General features: G+C 37.7%; 3 protein-coding genes across 5 annotated transcripts; all 3 read left to right on the plus strand.

Annotated features, from left to right (window-relative positions):
• Positions 1-5,279: 5,279 nt before the first annotated feature.
• On the plus strand, positions 5,280-6,756 carry LOC135620141 (ferritin-like catalase Nec2). Its single transcript, XM_065122840.1, has 3 exons — positions 5,280-5,636; positions 5,914-6,139; positions 6,227-6,756. Exons 1-3 carry the CDS (start codon positions 5,308-5,310, stop codon positions 6,599-6,601), a joined length of 930 nt encoding a protein of 309 aa, XP_064978912.1. The 5' UTR covers positions 5,280-5,307; the 3' UTR covers positions 6,602-6,756.
• A 164-nt stretch (positions 6,757-6,920) lies between these two features.
• On the plus strand, positions 6,921-8,425 carry LOC103995865 (stress-related protein). Its single transcript, XM_065122841.1, has 3 exons — positions 6,921-7,115; positions 7,237-7,458; positions 7,771-8,425. Exons 1-3 carry the CDS (start codon positions 7,083-7,085, stop codon positions 8,185-8,187), a joined length of 672 nt encoding a protein of 223 aa, XP_064978913.1. The 5' UTR covers positions 6,921-7,082; the 3' UTR covers positions 8,188-8,425.
• A 1,878-nt stretch (positions 8,426-10,303) lies between these two features.
• LOC103995864 (F-actin-capping protein subunit alpha) lies at positions 10,304-18,810 on the plus strand. 3 transcript variants are annotated; one of them, XM_009416585.3, is made up of 11 exons: positions 10,304-10,453; positions 10,541-10,656; positions 12,268-12,357; positions 13,719-13,783; positions 14,543-14,704; positions 15,627-15,705; positions 15,815-15,892; positions 17,005-17,079; positions 17,158-17,193; positions 18,217-18,326; positions 18,424-18,810. In XM_009416585.3, exons 1-10 carry the CDS (start codon positions 10,333-10,335, stop codon positions 18,322-18,324), a joined length of 930 nt encoding a protein of 309 aa, XP_009414860.1. In that variant the 5' UTR covers positions 10,304-10,332; the 3' UTR covers positions 18,325-18,326; positions 18,424-18,810. The 3 variants fall into 3 exon arrangements, with proteins under 3 accessions (XP_009414860.1, XP_009414859.1, XP_018686024.1); XM_009416584.3 differs by having other exon boundaries at positions 18,432-18,810; XM_018830479.2 differs by having other exon boundaries at positions 14,543-14,683; positions 18,432-18,569.
• Positions 18,811-19,268: the final 458 nt, after the last annotated feature.

Raw genomic sequence — 19,268 nt, forward strand, 5'->3', positions numbered from 1 at the left:
TAAGGATCTTAGAAAACAGAGTCAAAGGGGCCAAGAACACTAGAAGTTCTGCTGGTTGCTGTAAAGAACACTAGAAGTTCTGCACAGTGGCCACATGAACTGTCATGAGAGACCAGGGTGTTTGTTCTCAGTCTTGAAGGATGAAGCTCTCCCTATGTGAGTGTAATATTTGCTTGTCAACTATTCAACTAATGTGAGACTTTAATATTAAAAAAGTTAATCGATTCCTCATCTCCAAAATGCATGATTTTATAATTCCCTTCCAAAGGTTTGATCTATGTGATTATTAGGTTTCTATCATGAGATCTTATCCTGAAAGCTGACTCTAAAATAAATGTTTCTCTATCTTGTTCAATATTCAGATTTGTTGGAGTCAAATCTTTATACTGCCATAAATTTCTATGGGGTAGACCTGAATTCAGTGCTTAAGATTTGATTCAGGTAAAGATGACTACGATTCAATCATGAAGCCCCCAAGTTTGCTTTTGTCCATTGCTTGGAATTGAATTGGAAAAGAGAAGACATAGGACAAGCTCCTAGCAAGAGGAATTAGTATCCAATTAGGATTTTGTATAGTTTCATACATGACAATTTAGCATCATGGGACAAAATAATGTCTCTCCATAGCCATGACAGATTTTGTATTTGCAAGAATGATCCAACAAAGCTCCTTCAGGATCTGGTTCTCAACATGCTGGAGTTATGGCCTGTGTTGCAAGTGTTTTAGCAGAAGAAGCACAGCCACCAGGAATCTCTGAGTTACTACTGGTATGGGCAAGGAGGTACCAACTTTGGATTGGATAAGGGCATTCATTACTTGTCCACACTTTTAGCCTGTCAAGGATTTCTTTCTTCTCCCTCTTCTTTCCAGCCTCAGCCCCCATTCCCTGGAAGCTGGAGTGCCCCCCTACATATCTTATGCCTATGATGAAAAGAAAGCAACTGATGAACTTCCACACTTGCCTGTGGAGGAGACAAACATCATCCTATCCTCAAGTATAGGGTGGAGATGCTAGTCTTAATAGCCTTTGGGCTTTATTTTTGGGTAGTTTTGCTGCAATTATCATTTACTGGTGATTAAGATATGGAGTAACTTGATGCTGCATACTTTGTGTCTTCTTCCATGCATGCTTTTTTGACTGTAGCATAAACAGAAGTGCATGAGGACTCTGTCTACATAAATAAACATGCTATTTTCTTTCTGCATGCATTTTGTTTTTTGATCAGCAGCAACTGCATCATTCAGAACTGACACATTCAAGTCATCAGGTAATGCTATCACATCAATCATCCATATTTTGACTGAGACACAGAATGAAGCAGTGGCATCTCAAGGCACAGCATTCATTGTCTAGTTTGCAAACCAAAAGGAAACTAACTTATCTCTTCAAGCTTTTCTAATTAAATTGTTGGAAAGATACATAGAAGTTTTTGGTTCTTCACCAGAAAGCAATCAGATATCCTTGGAACATTTTTAACACAGAATTCTCTAAAGAAGGTACAGATTCCTTCAAGTTTTAGTACAAGAAGGTACAGATGTATGTGTTTATTTAGGTGAGATGCTCATCACACTTGGGGATTCCAATGTTATTAGAATCTTGTACATTTCATTATAAGTTAGTGTTGGTTAACTTTATTCTTGAGACCACAAGTTAATCTACATAAAGGTATGGTAATGAAGAATCTATCCCCTGACATCCATGGTAATCAATTTGTACTGCATGTTTTGATTCTCATCTTATGCTGCCCACAATATTTTTTTGGAGACTCTTCTTTTGCTATTTTGGAAGCCAGATCACAGTGGCAAGTGTCCTGAGAATGTAGAGTTAGAGTTGAAGTCAGACAAGTACTGCTGAAGCTTGCTTCTTAAGTTAGTAATAGCCTTTTGCTTTCATGTAGACACAAAGCTCTTTTGGTGTGATGCCCCATCTTATATAATTGCCTAATGATCATATAGATGCTGGTACCTAAGCAAGTTAGGTTAGATGTTTAACTTAATATGGATCATAATAGTATACTGGTATTTTTAGTTTGATTTTGACTTATCTACACTTCTTTTTTCTGCAAAGTCCTCAGATTACATACTTCCAAAGTGGTCAAAAAAAAAAACATTAGAGAATCTGGGCTTAGCAATTCAAAAGCTTAGGCATTATGTCATCCTAATCCATTCAATTGATAAAGCTTATAAATGTATTGGATACTTTCTTAATAGCCTAAATCCTTAAGATTTATGGTCAATCAATCAAAATCATATTTGTCATCGTATTTGTTAAGTCAAAAATTGATTATTCGAATAGAAGTTGATTCAGAGCCAATTGATATCTTTTTTTTTTTGTGTCACTCGATCTCGGTTGATAATACATCAGTCCATCTTCGAAGATGCCACGCATTACAAAATTACATAGGGAATATTTTCGATAATACTCCTCCAATATTTAAGTTAGCCTTCAATCGTATTGAGAATATCTTCAGAGATATACTTGAGGTCTATGACTATTACTTTCGTGATCAATACTAATTATAAGAAATTATTTGTGTGTCTCTCCCATGCTTAATCGTAATTATGCTACGTTAAATCTATAATAAAATAACATCCAACTAATTCTACTTCATGTTGAGATATCGATCATACGTTGGTCACATGGTGTTAAGATATCAATCATATACATTGAAATATCGATTATATCCATGTATTAATATTAAAATAAGTTATGAATACTCGTGAGAGGAGATGATAAGACTCGTGAATATATTATATTATTTCATAATTATTTTTTTATTAGAAAAAGCTTCATTGTTTATTGATCAATACAACATGCTATTAATTTGCACACAATCCATTATTATATCTCCTCCTCTAATTAATTTACTACAATGACTTAATTCCCACATTTAACTTTGGACTGAAGATAAAAAGAAAAGGATAATGAAATCAAAGATGCTCATCTTGTTCAACACCAAAGTGTGCTAAGTTTCTGATGAAGCTTGCCATGCCCAACTGTGCTATGGGGCCAAACAACCCAATGACCATATATAAGTGCAAGCCCACCAAGTCCTATACCTTGAGCAGTCAATTGGTGACCCATCTCACTACACAATCCTCAAATTTCATTTGTATAACTCCATGGATATGTATGTCAGATTATACAAGAGTCAACAAAGTTAGTCAAGATTTGCATGAATTATCATTCAATTTGGCATGCTTGGTTCAACAATTAATACTTGCTCAGCATATGCTTTCTCTTTTAGATCAGTCCTGAGTTCCTACAGAGGTTGAACAATGCTCAGGAAGAATAACTAGAGTTATATTACCATGGGGAAGGACTCCTCACCTTCTTAGTCGATCAACTAGAGTTTAATCTTTAGATGGTATAGTGAGTGATAGGCTGCTCAACCCTCAATTCAACAGTTGGTGTTGTAGCATGCATGAGGAAGTTTGATTGAATGCAGAGCCTTGTGGTGTGGAATATTTGTGGCAACTAATAATCCCTCCTTGCCTCGACCACTTCACCTCTCTCAACCATAACATGCAGAAGATTGGTAACTTTGCTGATCCTGTTGGGGTTGCAGAGTCCACAAGCCATTGTGTTACACATGTAAACATTCGATTCCTTCTCCATTGTAGCTGTCAAGTTGAGTGCTTTGGGCCTTTCCTGCAGTATCCAGCAATCACACTGTGTTGGATATAATCTGCCTGGAGTCAATTCCTTTGTTCTGCATTTAGTTCATCAGCATCTATCCATGCTTTCTCCAACTTGCAGTTAGCAAGCTTGAAAGCCTGCATTTAACCTCAAGGGAAAAGATTGGATATCAATCCACCTTCTGCTAATTTTCTTGGTGTACTTCTCTACCAAGGAAAAGAGCATCTGCAGTTCCTAGACATAGTTTATGGTGACAGAACATAGCTAAAAATTTGATATAATCTCAAAGGGAAAAGATTGTACCTTAATTCACCTTCTGCTATTCCTCGTAGTTGTGTTCCTGACAAGGAAAAGAACATCTTTGGCTGGTAGATACATTGATTCTGAGCCATAGCCACTTGTCATCTACCTAAAAGGATGAGCGTAACCTGAAAGGAAAAGATTAGACCTTAGTCCACATCCATCTATATATATCCTCAACAAAAAAAAGTAAATGAGCTGAGTCCTTCTTGCCACCAATTTGCACGGCCATTAAAAGCCTCAATCTATCAGTCATCACCTAACCAGTCATCTCGAAGTAGTCGGATTATTGTTTCACATAAATAAAAAAAGAAAAGTATCGGATATTTTATCTTTAAAAAACTTCTCAATATTAAGTTTTTGTTAAAGATACTCCTTAATTAGTTTTTCTATTCGATATCTCTTTTTTATCAATTTGATAAAAATACTCCTTCATCCTCTTCATTCGTCTTAACTGTTGTTGTCTTTGTTATCACCTATCGATCGAACTTTCTCTTTCGCCTCCCTTTCTCCTTTCCTTTTCTATGTGATAGCGATGACATTACTAGAGGGAATGTATATTTTCATTAAATTGATAAAAAATATCTTTAAGTAAAAATTGATATTTGATAAATATTAAGAATAATTTTGGATAAAATGCCCAAAAAGTATGCTATGAGATTTCTGCTCCATTTCTTTGTCTTCAAGTTTGTTTGAGATTGAGATTGTCGCAAGTTATGCATTCGTTCCGTCTGAGTGGGCGAGAATAACTTCTTAGATAAACTTCCTCTCGAGGTTGAGATGTCTATATTAATTTCTCCTGTTAACAGCTTCAGCCACTTGGCAGAAAACAAGAGAGATCTTTCTATGTCAATCCATGCCAGCGTCAACATCAAAAACCATGAAAGGAATGGAACTGCTGCAGGTCCACAACTTGAATCCTTCACCTAATTGCCATAGAAACCAGCAAAACCTGACACACAAATAGCGTATGAGTGTAAAACTTACCCATCTCTCATCTACTACTCTTCCTCCTTACTTTATAATATACAAAAAGTCCTAAATGACATGAGAGTTTAATGTATTCTAAGACTGAAGTATTATTGTAGAATATCACTAGTTTTATGATCTAAAAGCACTTAAAATCTATCTGGGAAGCTTCGAAAGTTTAGTCGTCTAAAGCTCGTCTTGAAGTTGCGTGCAATGAGCTTCTCATTGCACATAATTGGACAGCTGAGTCTGTCTTGACCTCATCAGTTACCTCGTTACAAGATTACTTATCTTAATGCTTATGTGCTGGACTTAGTCCTCGATCATCTATAAATTGAGATGCCATTCACCTCCTTGTAGCTCATACTCGTCTGCTTCTACCCCAAACGTAGCTCCAATGGTTCCCTTCCTTCCTCTCACTCTCCTCCTCCTCTCGCCGGAAATTGTGTCGCTGGGACTGTCTAATCCGACTTGTGCCCCGATGCCTCCGGTCATCGCGATTCCCATATTTCGCTTAGATGTCGATCTCCTGCAGTTTGCCTTGAACTTGGAACACATAGAGGCTGACTTCTTCCTCTTCGCCGCTCTCGGGAGGGGGCTCGATTCCATCGCACCGGAGCTGGCCATGGGCGGTCCGCCTCCTATCGGTGCCAGGAAAGCAAACCTTGACGAGACCACAAGGCTCTTCATCGAGGAGTTTGGTTACCAAGAAGTTGGCCATTTGAGGTCTCTCTCTTTCTTTCTCCGTAAACTTGCACCCCAAGTAAAACACTTCTGCATCCATGCATACATATTCTTGCGTCACCGTTCAACACTTCAAACCTTCTCACTACCAAACAGGACTGCAACTTCATTCGACTAGCCAGAAGTTAAGAGTTTCACTTTACTAGATGACTAATCCTTAAGATCTTTCTTTGTAACACCTTTGTTCATTCATTTCAACATGAATGTATCATCACTATACCATGTACTGACTGCTTGACGTATGTTGTGAATGAGAAAGGGCTATCAAGACTACTGTAGGTGGGTTCCCGAGGCCTCTGCTGGACTTGAGTTCACACAACTTTGCAAAGATCATGAATGATGCATTTGGGTACCATCTCGACCCTCCATTTGATCCCTACATCGACACCATCAACTTCCTCCTGGCTTCTTACGTGATACCATACATGGGCCTTGTGGGTTACGTAGGGGCAAACCCTAACATCAACGGCTACGTCTCAAAAAGAGTAATGACAAATTGCGGGCCAATTCCTACATATCATCTAATATTATCTATCTCGTAGCAGTATGAGACTAATCAGTTCCTCACACAGCTTCTGGCGGGATTATTAGCCGTGGAAGCCGGCCAAGATGCAATCATCAGAGATCGGCTGTACCAGCACATGCACGAATTCGTGCCGCCGTATCGAATCACGGTCGCCGAGTTCACCGACCGGATCTCCGCCCTGAGGAACCGGCTGGCGATGTGCGGCATCAAGGACGAAGGCCTCCTCGTCCCGCCGGTGCTTGGCGCCGAGGGAAGGATCGCCACCAACGTAATCTCCGCCAACCGCAACTCCCTCGCCTACCGGCGAACGCCCGCCGAGGTGCTCAGGGTGGTGTATGGAACCGGTAACGAGCATCAGCCCGGCGGTTTCCTCCCCAAAGGAGGCAACGGAACGATCGCCAGAGAACTGTTGGCTCCGTAGGGGAATCCTCGTTTCTGCATGCATAGGCAGTCCGAGGGGTTTCGATGTTGCTGTCGTACTTGACATAAGAAGATAAATGTATTGATTGTCCACTATGATGTATGTTGTTATTATGATGTATTGGATATACTCGAAATTGCCTTGTGCTCGTGAAATGCTCGCAGGGCTAATTTTGGAAACAAAGCCACACGGAGACTATTCGCTCCCATGGCGCGTTCGCTATTGTAACCACCTCAGCACCCCATCTCTGCAAACGCTCGTGATTTTGCCACGTCGTCACCCGTAAGGTCTAGATAGCTTTCCCATCGAGCCCGACGTCCTCCAAAGGCCCCCCCCCCGCCCTCTTTGATTCTGGGAAGCACATGGAGGAGTCCTAAAAAGCGGGGCGGGAGCGATAAGAAAAGGTGGAAATCGCAGAGGCCGTGGAGCAAAAGATTTCTTGCTTTGTCCTGCACATCGAGATCGTTGGAGCCCTGCGACGATGGCAGACTACCATGCCCAAACTGAAGAGATCGTAAGGAGTTTTATCTCATACATTTAGGATTTCCTTTTCTTTTCGTCTTTTGGATTTGATCTGGTTTCGGTTCGGATTGACGAGGGATTTCTTGTTGCTCGGGTTGTGTGGATGGTTGTAGAGCCGGGAGGGAGAGGGGCTGAAGTACTTGAACTTCGTGCACCTGGCGGCGATGCAGGCGGTTGTGTGCCTGGCGATGCTGTACCAGTTCGCGAAGATGAGCTCGGGGCCGCTGAAGCCGGGGGTGTACCTCGCGGAGGGAACCGTGAAGGTCGTGATCGGCCCCGTGTGTGAGAGGTTCCGTGATGTGCCTTTCGAGTTCCTCAAGTTCCTCGATCGCAAGGTATGCATCTCTCTCTCTCGCTCGTTTGCTATGCCATGTTTTTTTGTGTGTGTACAGTGTCCTTGGCCTTTGATTCCGTTATAGTGATATCGGGGTGACGACCTATCTACTCCCTTCACCGGAACGTTATGTTCGCATCTAATCAACCTTAATAACTTCTTACGGCCGCCGTCTACTACTACCAGCCGTGCACACCCTCTGTCTCCGTCAACTTACGGCGTCATTCCAGCGTTATAGATTTTTTTTCGCATATTTTTAAATGAAAAATACCTAATTTAGATGTGAGTAATAACTTTACCAGTCACGTGTCAGACGGGCGAGTCACTCACCGCGGTGGCACGTAACGTGGCGGCACTCCTGAAGTCGGCGTCGGCCCAGGCGTACAAAGCGATCCAGAAGGCGCGGGCCGGGGCGGTGGCAATGGCGTCGGGGGTGGCGAAGGAAGTGTACGTGCGCTGCGAGCTGGTGGCGGAGCGGTACGCTGTCGCGGCCTGGCGGTCGCTGAACCGCCTGCCGCTGTTCCCGCGGGTGGCGCAGGTCCTCGTTCACATGGCGGCTTATTGGGCTGCGAAGTACAACAGCGAGGTGGGAACCGCGGCGGGAAGGGGCTACGCGGTGGCACACTACCTACCGACGGTGCCTATCGAGAGGATCACGAATGTCTTCCTGGAGGATTCGGAGAAGGCAAGGCGTGAACGCACCGCCAAAGCTGTAGCGGCGGCAGAGTGACCGGTGGTACTGTTGATGGAAAGCGTGCGGCTTCCTAATAGTTTATCTACTATGAAAGAATACGTATTTGGTGTGCTGTGCTCCGAATACGAATAAGTATCGATGCTATCGAAACCAACGGATGGTGTAGGATAGGATAGAATTTGTCCGAATTAAAGGTTGCTTGTTGTAGAAAATGTTGTCAATCACATGGCTAAATGACGAATTGAGTATGAAAATATCGTTCTACTTGGAAATATTCCACGTGATTCCTCGTATGTTATCAACGATAAGAAGGAAGATTGCATTTGTTGATTTCAATAACAGGAATGAAATTAATGAGTATATTTGTGGAAATCCTTGACTTCAATTTATGCATAATAATCGAGTCCTGCTATTTAGTTAACAGGTTGACTATTTGGTCTCGGAATGGTTGGTTTGAACTATTGGTATCAGGAAATATGGTTCTCGAGAATATTAACATGGTTGTTTGGAATGGTTGCTGTCATTGACGAGCACTTGGCACCCACCTATCAAAATAATGTCTTCATGAGAAATAAGTAGCATCTCACGTGCCAATAGCAAGGCAATTGTGTCGTCCATGAAGGGATCAAGTTAAATTTATATTAAGGGTTAAGATTGATTTTAATACTGACTCATAATCAATTATTAATATAATAATATATATAATTTAAGTTTTTTAAAAAAAAATTATTTTAGCCCTTATGGTTTTCGTCAAATACCACTTAAATTCTTATGGTTTTGTTTAAGCCTAAGATAACCTATATTTAAAAAAACATATCATATAAGCATCTCTCGTCGATAGACGTTAAAGTTTGTTTACGTGACATGTTGACTTATAATAAATCAATTAATATAATGATATATGTAATTTAAGTTAAAAAAATATATCTTATCGACGAAGAAAAAGCGACGGAGATCTTAGCGGCGAACGAAAACGGAGAGACAAAGGTAGGAGAGGTCAGAGGCGAAGGTGAGAGAAAACTAGACCACCACATTTTAGGCGCGACAGGTGGGAGTGCAAGGGGGAATGAAGTAAGAGACGGTATAGCCGAAGACGTCCAAGAGGAGGAAGAGGGACCAAGAGATCATTGTCGGCTTAGCATCGGACTAGTCAATACACATCCACTTGAGGTAAGACCGGAAGCTCATAATCTTATCGTTAGCACAAGAGAAGTTGTATGCCTACGACACCGTATTAAGTAGCAGCAGTTCGGTGTTGTTGCTAGTGGTGGTTCCACAACGAGACCACCATCAATAGTGGGAGGAGATAGTCTTAATTTTTTTAATTTTAATTACACATGTTATATTAATAGTTTATTATGAATCAACATGTCACGTAAACAGACTCGAACGTTTGTTAATTTAGACTTGATAGAAGGAGCTTATATATTATGTTTTTGAAAATATATGAGTTATTTTAGATACAAGGACTTAAGTCTAAAATGAATATTTTTTAAACATAAATTATACGTGTTATTATATTAATAATATAATATGAGTCAACATGTCACGAAAGCATATTCTAATATCTATTAACTCAGACTTGATGAGAATGACTTATATGTTATGTTTTTAAAGATGTAAAGATTATTTTAAATATGAGTAAACTATAAGAGTTTAAGTGGTTCATAATCAAAATCACATGGGTTAAAATAAACCGTAACCCTTTATTAATAATTTTTATTTTTAATATATATCATAATTTAATTTATATAAAAATAGTTATATTAGAAACATGTCGATTAAAGAGGTTCATAAAAAAAAATTTTCTTGAAAACCAGTATTTTTTTTCTAATTCTTGAAGGATACCGAGTCACAATAAAAAATAAGAAATGTCGTACATAGGGATTACAATCAGCGCAATTCTTTTTTCCTTTGACATTGTAAGTTATCTGAGCTTCTTAAATCAAGTTTTGATATCCATTAGCTGCGTATGATTATTTTGATAATTAATTAGATTTATGGGTATTTTTATCTATTGCCATTCTATTATTCCTTTGGGTATTTACATTTGCGTTATTCGATTAAACTAAATTTAATTTTATTTTCCTCCGCCTTTCACATCAATCAATATTTATATGGGATCTGTTCCCCAAATGTTAGGTAGTATTATTTGGTTAACTAACCGTCGTGTCCCCTCCAATGGCGGACGGAGGAGACGAGCCCGACGAAGCCGAGGAGCTCGGCGGCAGGCAGAAGGCGGAGATCGCCAAATGGTTCCTCGCCAATGCCCCCGCCGGGGAGATCCAATACGTCGCCAAAGGTGCTACCACTCTATCTTCCTTCTCTTATATTTTCCCCCATCTGTTCTCCGTTGTGAGAAGGTTTTGATCTCGTTTGTGCTTTGCAGACATGCGATCGATCCTTGGGGATGACGCAATCTACGAGATGGCTGCAGCAGAGGCCTACCCCGTCTACAACAAGGCGCATTTGATTGCTCTCCAGATGCCTGATCGGAGTGGTGATGTGAGTCCCCTATGTTAATTCGCATCGATTTCTTGAAACCGCGATCGTACGTTGGTCTCTATATGAGTTGAACATGTCGATCAGTTTTCTTCTGTTCTTTTTTATGATGTGGCTAGTTTGAAGATATACTATTGATAGAATGGTTCTTAATCTGGGCTGTCTCTAAATCCTTTGGGTTGAAGAAAACTAGCCAAAGAGATAAAAGGTAGCTGGTCCACATGATGGCTCCATTGCATGCTTGTAATTTGGGCGCAATTTTTCTTGCTTTCTGCAGCTTTAGATGAGTTAGATCAACGGACATGGTTGTAGTGGTGTTACGTCTTGCTGTGATGGTGTGACCACCGGTAGCTACTTTTTTTAGTGGAGACGGTACACACATGGTCGGTGATGGTGTGACCATTGGACATCTGCTTCCTTGTATGAATTTAGCTATGCCACTATGTCTGGGTATATCCTCGGTATAACCACCAAGCTGACTTTCACTGAGTGGTAGTGACTAAAGCAAATGAAATGAGGAAGTGTTGGAGAATTGAAAATATTAAGTTAATTTTGTCATTTTGTATGCTGAAAAATCTCCTTGTCCATACATTTATAATATGTAGGCATGACTAAATCAATGACATTGTGTTATATGTAAATCAAGTGTCCTACTGCACAATGTTGACTATGAACTGAATACTCAAACTACTATTTAGTCGACTTTTAATTTCACATGGATACATATGGTTGATATTGAGGTTAATTCTACATAATATAAAAATTGTGATTAAAAAGCAAAAGACATGGTAAAAGTTCTTGCCACACTTGGTTATCGAAACTATACACTCGAAATATGTACTAGTCCAGCTATGCTTTGTGTGTTAGAAAATTGAATTATTAGAACATATACAAATTTTGTCACCATGATTAGGATGTTGAGGTGAATGCTTGGGGATGCTAGGATAGATATAGAAGGAAAGGGAAATGTGACTGCAGCCAACTTATCAGTTGGGACCTTACAGATTGTTGTTGTTATTGTTGCATCTACTAATATAATATGTTGGACTGATACTACTACCTCAGCTGATACTAATGTCCCCCAAAATAAATCTTTTGTTCTAGGGGTCATTATATTATAGTTTTCTAATGCTAATTCTCCAGAAGAAAGGATTTCAGCTCTTTAGACAATAGAAGCTTTAGCAGTTTCCTTTTTAGAACTTATCCACACATTGTACCTTTTCCTTTTCTCTGTTGGGGGTGCATAGAGGATAAACTGTATGCTAGCCTAGATACCATAAGCACAGCTGTCAATGAGGTCATATAGTAAAAAGTTATCTTAGTTTCACATATGATTGCCCGCCCATGTATAAAAGCATAGTACGATATATTGCTGGTTTTAGTATTGTTAATGTGGAGGCACTACGATATCAATTATAGAATCTTTAAAAAATAAACATTATTGTACTTCCAATATGTCTATAATCTATTAACAATAAATTGCAGTATGTCTGACTGAAAAAGTAGAGAAAGAAATTGCTGTTTTGGAAAAAGAAAAGTGATATCTTCATATGCTTGAGTGTTTGATTGTTGAAAATTGTATTTATGACTATTAATTCTGTTGTTCACATTTAGGTACTTATTACGGCATATGGAGAACTTGACAAAAACAATTATTTTGATCCCAGGACTGCTCAAGTTGCTACAGTGGATCATGTCAAACAAGTAATCTCATATATTTTCTATCTGTTCCTGCTCACTTCCGAGTGTTAATGATAGATTTACTTTTTTTGTTTTAGCTTAAAGTGGCTTTACAGGTTTTGTGAAACATTAGGATATGTGATTTGCCATCTGATATGTTCATGTGTATGATCTAGACAAGTTTTTATTGTCCTGAGTCGGTGAGAAGTTCTGATTATCTGTTGGAGTCATTGATTCTCACTTTCTGCACATGGTTTGTTATGTCAAAAATCAGACATCCAACTTTAAAATATACTAGCAGATTGTTAAATATGTCCATAGAGAGATAAGAGCATGGACAAAATGATGTGAAGAGACTACAAAAGGTTGAGCAAACTTCACTTCAAAAGATATCCAGAGGTTATAATCATGAGTCATGATCACACGGAGAAACTTTGTTCATTCACATCACAGTGTTGAAGAGGATAAGCATACAAACCAAACATAAACCTTCTCTTGTATAGAAGAATAGCTATCGTGATATAATTAGCTCAGAATGTTATTGTGAACTGAGTAAAGATTGATGTATTAACTATTAGGAATTGGTGGCAACAAAAACAAGCAATGTTGCATAAGCAAGTTTGATGTTCATACAAGTTTACATAAACTTGTAATCTTTAAGGTTGATGAACAGAAGAGGGTCCTGTTATTTAATCCTTTTTTCCTTGTGGTTACTCTTTTCCTCTCTCTTTGGTAGTTTTTTTCTTGGGATTCAACATGTATATTTATTTATGACTGACATCTGATGAGCTTAGGAAGGCATTAAATTCAACTATTAAAATGCCAGTCTTATGCTATAGTAAGTTTGTCTTTATCAAACTAAAAGTTAAAATTGGTAAAGCATCTAGGATGATAACTAAATTTCATGATCTCATTCTTGGTGATAGTATGCAACTGTTTTTCTCCTCTCTTTGAAGTAATATCCTTAGTCTGCATGGAGCTGAGTACTCTTAGTTTTTTTTGTGAATTCCAATTTGTCATTCATTGTTTCTCCCTGAATATTTGACATAGTTGTCATGTGGCCTAGTGTTGTTAAAATCCACCACCTAGGCTGCCAGTGTTATTTATAGTGTCTTCTGTAAAAATTTTTGTTCTGTTTACTGGTTTGGATATTCATTCTTGAATTGTCAGTACAATCAGTAAATTGAATATTATTCATCTGATGCATCAATTTTTTTTTTTTTTCATATTGACCTCTTGCAACAAGCTTCGATAATGTAATTTTGTTTTGTAACTGGCCTTGTCTTGATAACAGTACTAAACAAGTTCTATCACAATCATTATTGTTGTAGACTATCTTAGAATTTTAATCTTTGAACTGATTACATTGTTGTGAATTTCTTTAGGTATGTACAAATGTAAGACCTGCTAGTGATGAGGAGCTCCCATCTCCATATATTGAGGAGTTCCGGTATGTTGTGGACTTTTGAGGAATGAGCTTCACTTTTCAGTGTAAAACTGTCCAAATCATTGTTTGCTCCAATAGCACCATGATGGTCATCCTTATTTGCTTTTTTTTGCTAATTTTTGTCCATTTGACAAATAAAAGTTGAGGTTGTGGAATAAGGTCATAAGCATACTGTTATTATATAATTTTTTGTAAGTTTCTTTATCCACATGTTTCATGTATGCTGTGTGAATAATTTGTTTATTGTTTCTCAAAATAAGATGTGTCAAGATAAATCTGTGCCTCTGAGCCTCAGTAATTTGCATTTGCATTTAATTATTGGGAGGAAGTCATCATGTATGTCTATCCTGGCTTTTCATCTGAGCTTCATCCCATGTTCTCTATCCTACCAGAGGCAGTGATCCAAATTAATCAACTAGTTCATAACATCCTCCATTTATACTTCAGCTCCAAGCATGTAATGTAGGTCAGAAACTCATTTGGCTCTCCAACTGTCAATGAATGCGTTTTTCACACTCTTTTATTAATATTTAGGTCAAATACTTGGACACTCATCATAAGTGTAGGTTTTTGCTTTCTAGTGGATAATCATTTTTGGTAACATGTTCAATGTTGCTATTCTGCAGAATTTATGTAAGTCAACAATAAAACAAATACCTGCTAAAAAGCCTAAGATTTCCATCCATTTCGTGAATTACCTAAAACCTACATACTTTTAGTTCAAGTGTATCATTTTTATATAATATCTTGGTATCCATGCAGGAGTACCCTGGCTGATGAACTCAGCAAATATGTTGGAGAAACTTATCCAAAGGGAACCTGTGCAGTTTACTGCATTAGTGGTAAAGATGCAGAAGGACCAGGAGCTGATTTTGAGTTTGTAATCGTGATTTCTGCTACTAAGTATAGCCCACAAAATTTCTGGTTTGTGAATCTTCAGTAGTTCAATTAGTTGGATTCTGAAGTTCGTCATCTTTTTGGTTATCTTCTGGCATAATTTTTCCAGTTGTTCACTATTGTTCTTTATGTTACATGATGTTCTTTTATTTGGTGACTCCTGTGAGGAACGTGCAGTAGATAATCATGTTAAACATGGTTTAGTTCTATCAAGAAAATGAAGATATTCCTTATCAGTCCCTTGACCCAAAAAATTCTTAGATTTCTGCAGACCATGAAGCCATAAGTGGTGGTAAATATGTTGTCTTACATGCTTGTTCCACTACATAATGCAGATCCAATCTTCTGATGATTGCATTTTGGTTTGCTCTCTAGGGTGTTTGACTCAGTTGAAAGACATTTGTTGCTGAACAACTTACATATAAAACAATCCTAGTTATGCTAGTTTTTCTGTGTTTTATATTCACATGTCACCAAAGATTCTGTTCATATGGCTCATAACACAAAGCATCCTGTGTGTATCTGCTATCACTGAGCCAAGTGGAAGTTGGAAAGAAGCTTAACAGAGTTCTGTATACATTAAAGACAACAACTGCATCTGTTTTCATTTTTCATAATTTTATAACGAAGTTTCAAAAAGGAGGTCCATCAAACAAATATCTTATCAAGAAGGAAGATCTTCCATTAAAACAAATTTAAAAATTGTTCATTTTCTAAAGAATGAAAGTAATAAGGACCGATATTTATTGATGTAATTTTCTTGATTGTATTTTTTTTCTTATTTTTCTGTACCTAGAGGAATGTTAAAAAGGGGAAGAGATTGTAACATAGGATATCATTGAATGAACGAGTGAACGAATATAGTTTCTCTTCCTCATAATGTGTTAGTGGTGTGACACCAGATTCTTTGATACTTCAACCCATAATTTCTATCATGTTGCACTTTCAGCAATGGAAGATGGCAGTCAACTTGGAATGTGGATTTCAAGGATGATCTGCAGTTTGTGGAAATAAAAGGAAAGATACTAGTAGGTCATTCATCCCAACCACCACACTGAGTTGAGGTTTTAATAATTGTTGATGATTGCTACTATTGTTTCAATTTGCAGTATGTTTGACACTCAATGTCCCTGTCAGGTAGGATCCCATTACTTTGAAGAAGGAAATGTCCACTTGGATGCTAAAAATGAATTCAAGGACTCCACCATCTTCCAGGTGATATGAATAAACAATTAACTGTGGTGATTAAGAATGAACAGTTTATCTGAAAAAATTAGTTGCTTAACTTTCGTGGCCTATACTTAATGCACTAAGAATGACAAACTTTTGGTTGGCTGGTTTTACAGATCCATATTTTCTGGTGTTTCTTCCACTTAGCATGCTTTTACATATCAAACTTCCCAAAATGTTCTTTTTTCTGTTTGTTATTTCCTTTCTCCTGATCTTTTGGTCTATATCTACTTAATGCCCTAGCATGCAACTAGTAATTATATGTCAGCATAATCATAAACATTGAAAGAATGACAAACCTTTGCTTGGCTGATTTTATAGATCTAAATTTTCTGGCAGTTCTTCCACTTAACATACTTATATGATTGAACAACCGGGATCAATTTACTTATGATACATATTTGACATTCATAAAAAGTATCTAATGAATTATGAGTTCAATAGATCTTGTTTAGCAGAAAGACGGATATTTCTTGCTTATTATTAGACAATCACCTATTCACAAACCTTGTGTGAGGCTAATAGTTTTTATTTTTCATGATGCAGCTCTTTCCCTCTGTCTTTTTAGCTCAGATGCATTTTTCAGATAGGGTACTAACCAAGCACCATTATCCCACTGGTCCTTAGCTTTATGGAACCACAATTACATCAAATCATTGTAGAAACATAAGGCTGATGGCTATGAAGCTCAGCAAGGTCTCAACTATTGGTCTGATCAAGATCAGTATTTAATTTTTTTATTATTTTTTCAATGATATCCGGTGGTACAGTTTGCTTAACACTCCATATACCAATACTGTGCCAGTCTGATCGGTTGCTGAAATTGGTATTGGACCAAAAATTCCTTGCTGCTTAGCATCCTCTATGGATGGAGATTGCATAATTAGATCCATGCAATATGCATCTTTGTTTGATGCCATTGTTCACATAATTGATGTGTTGAGTAGTAGCTATTCAAGTATGATTCTCCTTTTTCCTTAAGGCAACACTATCTGTTGCTTAATATTCTCAGTTGAGGTTGCCTTTGCTGGAAGATCATGTTCTCGTATGCTAATGAATTTCATCAGTATTACTCACACCATCACTGTCATTTTCAGTCTCCTGAAGATTGTGCTGCCTCAATAACCAACATTATTTGCCACCATGAAACTGAATTTATGGCATCTCTTGAGGTTTTATCCTATGTCCTATCTCACTGTTTCTTATATTCAGTCAACTGAAAACAGAGCATTAACTTTTGGCATATGCAGGCATCGTATGTGCATTTACCTGACACCACTTTCAAGGTATCATCAGGCATTCAAAACGTGAATCTGTTTGAATTTTTCCGTATGCATATCCTTGCATAAATTCATACTTGATGTCTGTCAGTATATATATGATCATGTTGACATGAGATTAGGCAAATTAGATCACCTTCCAAATTATGATTATCCACAACAATAAAATTGATCTATACCTTATGAAGTTCCCATACAATAAAATCATCAAATTTGAACCTTTTGCATTTTGTTTACTTAAATAATAAAAAAATTGTAACATTATTCCTTTTTGCCCACTTTTTAGATAATATAACATATTTGAAGTCTCATGATTTGAGAACGGGAATATTTTAGAGGGTGAAGATCAAACTTAAATGGTTGTATGTCGATGGAATTCTTCTATTACTGAATCGGTAGCTCTCTCTGTAAATAATATTATGAAAATAAATATATAAATATATTAAGCATACATATTCACACACACATATATATGTGTATAAATTTTTTACTATTAAATTAGAATATTAAAATATTAAAATCAAAGTTCTCATATTTTTGCTGAAGCATATTAGAGGTGCCTCATAAGTTTCTATATTTAATGTGTGGTTTTGGTATATGCTAGTTGGACTGTCCGGGGGTAGTTGCCATAGGATGTGCTGGGAGATAATACGATGATCAAGACTTCCAAGAAACTTTTATATTGTTAGTGCTGTCATGGGATAATAAATTGATCTCCATATAAAATACAATAGCATGCAAGGCTTCGATAATCAATCATGGTGATAAAACATCTTTCCTTTGGTCATTAAGCTGTGAAGATAGTTGTTTGCTATACATGATTTCACATACACAGGGTTAAAAGGGATATAATTACTCATTTCATGTTGATTCATTACTCATCTTATTTAATCCTCATCTTTGGTGCTAACAAAATCCCATTTTCTCCAATTCCGTCATCTGTAGTAATCCTAAATTTTCTCTGTGTTTAAACTTTCTCATCTACCAACATTAATGATCTTTATATATGTATATGTTATCCTCATACAGGATCTGAGAAGGAAACTTCCAGTTACTCGTACGCTTTTCCCATGGCACAGTACTTTGCAGTTCAGCCTTACAAGGGACATAACAAGGGAACTTGAAATTGGACAGTGAAGGTAAAAAGACATTGATGAGATTGGAAATCTTTTGTTTGTATTTTAAACTCCAGAGTTCATTTTATTGCTGACATGAAGTTCTAATTCTTTTTCCAAGTTTTCCAGGAACGATCGTTGTAAAGATAGACTTGCCTCTCTTCACACCTAGAAATACCCATCGTTCACAGATATGTACAACCTTTTGTATTCTACTTGCACTCTCTGATTTATTTGTCTGTTGCACGGAGTTTGAAAATAAAATAATGTCCTCTGCAATTTGTTGTACGTGGTTCACTGATCTTATTTAGAAGCTCACTGTTGACTGATTCAGTAGGGCAAAGACCTGAACCGTGGATGACCTCGTCTCCGAACAAGCACTGCGGGGCAGCAGCTTTACACAGCCTTTAGTAGTATGATGTATGACGTGAGAACCATATGTTACAAAACTCATTTTAACCATGTCAGCATGCTAATCTGGAATCTCTATAGCCTTAAACTCGATTAACTGCTATACTGCAGGCATTTCTTTTTTTACTATACTCATGACATGATCCAAGCAATTGGCATCCTGTGTTGCACCTTGCTTTAAAAGTAGATATCTCTTATGCAATGCTTTCACACACTGTCAAATTGGATTCTGACAGGGTTGCCTCTTTGGGATTGAACTTAGATGTGCTCTTGGTAATGGATATAGCAGAACAGTTGTCCCCATTGCATGAGATAATTCTTTCTGCAAATGCTGTTTTGCTTGGTGGTCACTACAATTTCCTTCATGACCTTTGGTAAGGGTATAATTCACAATCTTTTCACACATCATAGCCCATACGTTCTAGTTCAGGTGCAGCATCACTTATTTTCATTTCTTAGCTAACTAAAATCATGTTGTTTGAATTGCCAGTGACGGAATCTTATCACCAAACATCTTATCACCAAACATGCATTTATTTTTGGAGTTGTATTATC

Source organism: Musa acuminata, chromosome BXJ2-8 (assembly GCF_036884655.1).
Source record: "Musa acuminata AAA Group cultivar baxijiao chromosome BXJ2-8, Cavendish_Baxijiao_AAA, whole genome shotgun sequence".
Lineage (NCBI taxonomy): Eukaryota > Viridiplantae > Streptophyta > Magnoliopsida > Zingiberales > Musaceae > Musa > Musa acuminata.